At 49.8% G+C, this 7,581-nt stretch overlaps 1 protein-coding gene across 1 annotated transcript in view; it reads left to right on the top strand.

Moving 5' to 3' along the window:
- Positions 1-7,581, top strand: part of CELA1 (chymotrypsin like elastase family member 1) — a 20,218-nt gene that overhangs the window by 8,240 nt on the left and 4,397 nt on the right. Inside the window, exons 5-6 of the mRNA XM_008057158.1 lie at positions 337-473; positions 2,350-2,495. Coding sequence (XP_008055349.1) covers positions 337-473; positions 2,350-2,495 — 283 coding nt within the window. The remainder of the gene's footprint in view (positions 1-336; positions 474-2,349; positions 2,496-7,581) is intronic.

Here is a 7,581-nt window from a genome sequence, read left to right as displayed (position 1 = left end):
GGAAGCGGCCACTGCACTCCAGTCTGGGCGACAGAGTGAGACTCCGACTCAAAAAAAAAAAAGATCAAGCCGTTCTGCTCCTTTCAGGTTCCCTGTTCTCTGCTTCCCTGGGTTGCAGAGCCCAATTAACCTGCAATTGCAAACTTCCACCAGCAGATGCCGCTGTTAAACATATAATGTTTACCAATTAACTAATTGCTCACGTTTGAGTCTTAGCAAGTTGAAGCCCCCTCCTGCTTCAGAGTCCTTGGTTACCAGTTCCATGGGGACACCAAGGCTTAGAGAGGGCCAGTGCATATGCTGACCTGAGTGAGCGGTCTCCTTTTTTTCCTGCAGCTATGACATCGCCCTGTTGCGCCTGGCCCAGAGCGTCACCCTCAATGGCTACGTCCAGCTAGGTGTTCTGCCCCAGGAGGGGACCATCCTGGCTAACAACAGTCCCTGCTACATCACAGGGTGGGGAAGGACCAGGAGTAAGTCACCTACATTTGTACCATCCACCCCAGGGACCTTGACTATGTAGCTGAGCTTCTGGGGCCCTTTTTTCCTGTGGTCTGAGGTGTTGATAGCCAGAGACCAAGAACTCAAGGAGCCATAGATAAAATGACTGATGAATTAAATCAAGCTAAGAATGGGCTGTGGAAGAGTCACATGTTAGAGATTCACAGACCTAAAACTATTAAAAAGTTGGGTGTGGTGAATCACACCTGTAATCCCAGCACCTTGGAAAGCCAAGGCAAGAGGATTGCTTGAACCAAGGAGTCCGAGACCAGACTGGGCAACATAGTGAGACCTTGTTTCTACAAAAAAAAAAACAAAATATTAGCTGGGCCTGGTGGCTCACACCTATTGTCCCAGCTACTCTCGAGGCTGAAGAGGGAGGATCGCCTGAACCCAGATGGAGGCTGCGGTGAGCCATGATGGTGCCACTGCACTCCAGCCTGGGCAACGGAGTGAAACTCCGACTCAAAAAAAAAAAAAGCAAAACAAAACCAACCCAAAGAAATAATGCACCAGGCTCGGTTGCTCAGCCTGTAATCCCAGCACTTTGGGAGCCCAAGGCAAGAAGATTGCCTGAGGCCATGGGTTCGAGACCCGCCCGGCAACTTGGCAAGACCTCGTCTCTACAGCAAATCAAAAAATTAGCCAGGCGTGGTAGCGTGTGCCTGTAGTTCTGGCTACTTGGAAGGCTGAGGCGGAAGGATAGCTGGATCCCAGCAGGTCGAGGCTGCGGTGGCCGGGAGCATGCAACTACACGCCACTCTGGGCGACAGAGTGAGACTCCAACTCAAAAAAAGAAAGAAAGAAAGAATGCAACTGTAAAGGCTTTGAGAAGTCAAAGGAGAAAGAAAAAGGAAAGCTGCACTGAGCTCTTAAATGGAAATGAGGCTGGACATGGCGGCTCATGCCTGTAATCCCAGCACTTTGGGAGGCTCATAAGGGAGGATTGCTTGGGCCCAGGAAGAGTTCGAGACCAGTTTAGGCAACATAGCAAGACCTCGTCTCTGCAAAAAAAAAATCAAAAAATTAGGCAGACACGGTGGTGCATGCCTGCAGTCCCAGCTACTAGGGAGGCTAAGGCGGAGGGGTCGCCTGAGCCCAAGAGGTGTCAAGGTTGCGGTGAGCCGTGATGGTGCCACTGCACTCCAGCCTGGGTGACAGAGTGAGACCCCGATTCGAAAAAGAAAAAGAAAAAAAAAAGAAATAGAAATAAGCAGGCACAATCCCAGTTGTGCTCTATGGGCTTACAGTGTAAGGAGGAAGCAGAACAGAACAAAAACAGAAGGATTGCTGGCTTGGAACTGGAACAGTAAGCAAGGATGACTCCCCGCAGGAAGGGGCCACCATAGGGCCATATAAAGAGAGTCAGGTGCCATGGCTCATACTTGTAATCCCAGCACTTTGGGAGGCCAAGGTGAGAGGACTGCTTGTGCTTGAGCAGGAGTTTGAGACCAGCTGCAACACACACACACACACACACACACACACACACACACACACACACTAGCCAAGCATAGTGGCATACCTAGTCCCAGCTACTTGGGAGACTGAAGCAGAAGGATCACTTGAGTCGGGAAGTTGGAGGCTGCAGTCCGCCATGATTATGCCACTGCACTCCAGCCTGGGCAACAGAGTGAGACCTCAACTTAAAAAAAAAAGACTCAAAATAAATACATAAACAAATGGAGAAGAGGGGAGGAGCCATGACCTGCAACACCGGAGAGGAATTCAGTCCAGAGTTTGGCTTGTGCCAGGCCGTGGGGAGGCTCAGTGGGGAGGCTTGGCGGACGCAGAAGGCTTCTCCCCAGGATGGCATCGGGCTGACCTCCACGCTGTGCTTCCCCCCAGCCAACGGGCAGCTGTCCCAGACCCTGCAGCAGGCCTACCTGCCCTCCGTGGACTACGCCACCTGCTCCAGCTCTTCCTACTGGGGCTCCACCGTGAAGAACACCATGGTGTGTGCCGGCGGGGACGGCGTTCGCTCTGGATGCCAGGTGAACACCTCAGGAGGGGCCACAGTCCCAGCCCGGGGCCCGCCCCTGCCTCCAGCCCCTTACTTTTCCTCACCCCCATCCACACTTACCACGGAACCCGTGTGCAGACTCAACTTTCTACCCCGGAGTCTGGGTGAGAATGATTCTGTGCTAGGCCCCTAAGCTCACAGACTCTCCAAGTTGAAAGGGACCTTACATTTCAACTTGCCCAACACTCCTACCTGGAAAGCTTGAGTGTGGCCCAACATTTGTGTGTGGGTATGTGTGTGTTCTCAGAGTCGTTTGTGACCTAGTTTTTTGTTTTTGGGGTTTTTTTGAGTTGGGGGTCTCACTTTGTCACCCAGGCGGGAGTACAGTGTCACAATTACAGCTCACCACAGCCTTGAACTCTTGGGCTCAGGCGATCCTTCCACTTCAGCCTCCCAGGTAGCTAAGACTACAAGTGTGCGCCACTATGCCTGGCTAATTTTTAAATTTTTTCTGTAGAGATGAGGTCTTGCCGTGTTGCCCAGGCTGGTCTCGAACCCCTGGACTCAAGCAATCCTGTCACCTGGGCTTCCCAAAGTGTTGGGATTACAGGCGTGAGCCACCACATCAGGCCGAGACCTAGATTGTTTATGGCAGTGACGGGGCTGAGCCTGGAGAGGTGGTGTGACTGTGTGTAAGGTAGACCCCCTCCCATGAAGCCTACTTTTCTCCACCACCCTCTCCTTACCCCAGTGGTATTTCTGGCAGTGTATACAGGTGAGTATGCTGGAGGAAGTGACAGAATAATTTTATAATAGTTTATAGATAATAAAATCTTCCTCGGCCAGGCACCGTGGCTCAAGCCTATAATCCCAGCCCTTTGGGAGGCCAAGGCGAGAGGATTGTCTGAGCCCATGGGTTCGAGACCAGCCTGGGCAGCATGGTGAGACCTCGTCTCTACAATAAATCAAAAAATTAACAAGGTGTGGTAGTGCGCACCTGTGGCTCCAGCTACTTGGAAGGCTGAGGTGGAAAGATCACTGGAGCCCAGCAGGTCGAGGCTGTGGTGACTGGGAGTCTGCCACTGAACTCCAACCTGGGTAACAGTGAGACTCAGACTCAGAAAAAAAAAAAAGAATCTTCCTCTATGTAGACAAGGTCAATTGACAACAAACATCTTACCAATTTCTTGCTGCAGTTTAACAAATGTTCATTGTGTATTCACTGTTCCAAGCACTAAGTACTAAGGATGCAAAGATGAATCAAAATGTCCACAGGAGAAACAAAAGAGCAGGTGTTCAGTGGAACATTGTGATACAATGTGATTAAGTGTGACTTTTTTTTTTTGAGTCAGTGTTTGTCGCCCAGGCTGGAGTGCATGGCATAATCATGCCTTCCTCAACCTGCTGGGCTCAGACAATCCTTCCTCCTCAGCCTTCCCAGAAGCTGGAACCACAGGCACCGCCACCAGATCCAGCTAATTTTTTGATTTCTTTTTTTTTTTTTTTTGAGTTGGAGTCTCACTCTGTCACCCAGACTGGAGTGCAGTGGCCGCTCCCGGCCACCGCAGCCTCGACCTGCTGGGCTCAGACAATCCTTCCTCCTCAGCCTTCCCAGAAGCTGGAACCACAGGCACCGCCACCAGATCCAGCTAATTTTTTGATTTCTTTTTTTTTTTTTTTTGAGTTGGAGTCTCACTCTGTCACCCAGACTGGAGTGCAGTGGCCGCTCCCGGCCACCGCAGCCTCGACCTGCTGGGCTCAGACAATCCTTCCTCCTCAGCCTTCCCAGAAGCTGGAACCACAGGCACCGCCACCAGATCCAGCTAATTTTTTGATTTCTTTTTTTTTTTTTTTTGAGTTGGAGTCTCACTCTGTCACCCAGACTGGAGTGCAGTGGCCGCTCCCGGCCACCGCAGCCTCGACCTGCTGGGCTCAGACAATCCTTCCTCCTCAGCCTTCCCAGAAGCTGGAACCACAGGCACCGCCACCAGATCCAGCTAATTTTTTGATTTCTTTTTTTTTTTTTTTTGAGTTGGAGTCTCACTCTGTCACCCAGACTGGAGTGCAGTGGCCGCTCCCGGCCACCGCAGCCTCGACCTGCTGGGCTCAGACAATCCTTCCTCCTCAGCCTTCCCAGAAGCTGGAACCACAGGCACCGCCACCAGATCCAGCTAATTTTTTGATTTCTTTTTTTTTTTTTTTTGAGTTGGAGTCTCACTCTGTCACCCAGACTGGAGTGCAGTGGCCGCTCCCGGCCACCGCAGCCTCGACCTGCTGGGCTCAGACAATCCTTCCTCCTCAGCCTTCCCAGAAGCTGGAACCACAGGCACCGCCACCAGATCCAGCTAATTTTTTGATTTCTTTTTTTTTTTTTTTTGAGTTGGAGTCTCACTCTGTCACCCAGACTGGAGTGCAGTGGCCGCTCCCGGCCACCGCAGCCTCGACCTGCTGGGCTCAGACAATCCTTCCTCCTCAGCCTTCCCAGAAGCTGGAACCACAGGCACCGCCACCAGATCCAGCTAATTTTTTGATTTCTTTTTTTTTTTTTTTTGAGTTGGAGTCTCACTCTGTCACCCAGACTGGAGTGCAGTGGCCGCTCCCGGCCACCGCAGCCTCGACCTGCTGGGCTCAGACAATCCTTCCTCCTCAGCCTTCCCAGAAGCTGGAACCACAGGCACCGCCACCAGATCCAGCTAATTTTTTGATTTCTTTTTTTTTTTTTTTTGAGTTGGAGTCTCACTCTGTCACCCAGACTGGAGTGCAGTGGCCGCTCCCGGCCACCGCAGCCTCGACCTGCTGGGCTCAGACAATCCTTCCTCCTCAGCCTTCCAAGTAGCTGGAACTACAGTCATGCGCCACTACGCCTGGCTAATTTTTTGATTTATTGTAGAGATGAGGTCTCGCTGCCCAGGCGGGTCTCGAACCCGCGGGCTCAGGCAATCCACTCACCTCAGCCTCCCAAAGGCGCGGAATTATAGGCTGAGCCACCATCCGGCTGATTGCATTTTTTTGTTGTTTTGTTTTTTGTTTTGTTTTTTGAGTTAGAGTCTCACTCTGTCACCCAGACAATGGTTAAGAAAAAACTTAGAAGAATATGTCATGGTATGTTAAAAATACATACAATTTCAGTGTGCATAAATAACATTTGATGGGAACACAGCCACGGTGGTTTATTTACAAATTGTTGATGGCTACTTTTGCAATACATCAGAGTTTGTTGCAACCAAGACTGTGTGGCCGGCAAAGCTAGCATGTGTACTATCTGGCCTTTTGCAGAAAAAAGTTTGCTGACCCCTGGGCTAGAACACAGGCTATTACCATATGAAGAAACATCAGGAGGTGAGACTAGGGAGCAAGCAAGAGCCCTGTGACTTAGGGCTTCAAATGCCATAGTGGGGACATGGACTTTAGCTATCAGGCACTGGGAATCCATCAAAGACTTAAAGAACAGCTTAATCAGATTCGCTTTTTAGGAGTTTTCTCTGCCAGGTGTGGTAGCATGCCTATGAATGCTAGCACTTTGGGAGGCTGATGGGGGTGAATTGCTTGAGCCCAGGAGTTAGAGACCAGCTTGGGTAACATAGTAAGACCTTGTCTCTATAAATAAAAATTAGCTGGGCGTGCTGGCACATGCCTGTAATCCCAGCACCTTGGGAGGCTGAGGCAGGAGGACTGCATGAATCTGGGAGTTTGAGACCAGCCCGGGCAATACAGCAAGATATCATCTCTAAAAAAATTTTAAAAATTTTAAAAAGTGTTCTCTGATGGCAAAGTAGACATGCTTTTGAAGACTACAAGAGAGGCAGGGAGACTGGTTGCAGGGCTATTGCAATGATCCAGGCAAGAAATTTGAGGGCCTGCATTAGGAGGGAGAAAGAAGGATCTGGAATGACTTCTGAGCACCTGGCTTAAGTGATTTGGGGGAGGGAGTTGCTGCCTCCAATGAGACAGGATTTGCAGGATTTGAGAGGGAACCGGAAGAGACCCCAGCGGGGCATTCAAGCACAGCCCCGAGAGCAAAAGAGATCCCATCCCGGGAACAACTGTAGAATGAGACAAGGGCAGGGCGGAGGGAAGGAACGGTCTAGTGCTTTAGGTATAGGCGGAGGACAAAGAACCCACTAGAATCTTAGAGGGCAGGAGAAGAGGTAACAGAAAAACCTGTTAGTAAGCCTGGGCAACAGAGTGAAACTTCAATTAAAAAAAAAAAAGTTCTTTTGTGTGAGTTTGAAGAACCATGGAAATAAGGCAGCCAATTCATCTTACTTTGTCCCAGACTTTCCTGGTGTGTGTGTGTGTGTGTGTGTGTGTGTGTGTGTGTGTGTGTGTGTGTGTGTGTGTGTGTCTGTCTCACTCTGTTGTCCAAGCTGGAGTGTTGATCTGCTGAACTCGGGCGATTCTTCTGCCTCAGCCTTCCAAGTAGCTGGAACTATAGGCACTTGATACTATGCCTGGGAAATTTATTTATTTATTTATTTTAAAGACGAGGACTCACCAAGTTGCCCAGGTTGGTCTCAAACCTGTGGGCTCAGGCAATCCTCTCGCCTCCGCCTCCCAAAATACTGGGTTTACAGGCATTAGCCACTGCACTCAGCAATATTATATGCAATTCATTTATATTCCTCCTCTCCAGCACTGAAATACTCTCAAATCCCTGATAGAATTCAAGTGGAAGAGTGTTAGGTTGTTTTGTTTTGAATATAATCATCTAAAGAAAACATCCTTTCCTAAGTGGGTGGGGTGGACAGAGTTCCGCTTTAAAGAATGATCCCCGGTTTGAACTTGTGGTCTTTTGCTCTAGTTCTTTTTTAGGTTTTTCCATTTTTATTGAAGCTACACCTATGAAGTTGCTTGATTTGGCAAATAAGACCATGGGGCTCAGTCGTGGAAAAAAACAGCCATTGTGCTGCCTCCACTCCTCCAGTTCTCCCTCCCCAGAGAGAAGCACATCTAACCCTTCAGCTGATTATTTCAGTATCTACCTCCAAATCTTTTTTTTTTTTTTTTTTTGAGTTGGAGTCTCACTCTGTCACCCAGACTGGAGTGCAGTGGCCGCTCCCGGCCACCGCAGCCTCGACCTGCTGGACTCCAGTGATCCTTCCGCCTCAGCCTTCCAA

Source organism: Carlito syrichta, unplaced genomic scaffold (genome assembly GCF_000164805.1).
Source record: "Carlito syrichta isolate Samal-C Ts95f unplaced genomic scaffold, Tarsius_syrichta-2.0.1 Scaffold302820, whole genome shotgun sequence".
NCBI classification, from domain to species: domain Eukaryota; kingdom Metazoa; phylum Chordata; class Mammalia; order Primates; family Tarsiidae; genus Carlito; species Carlito syrichta.
The sequence above is the reverse complement of the archived record's forward strand: the minus strand, read 5'-3'. Positions and strand labels throughout refer to the sequence as shown.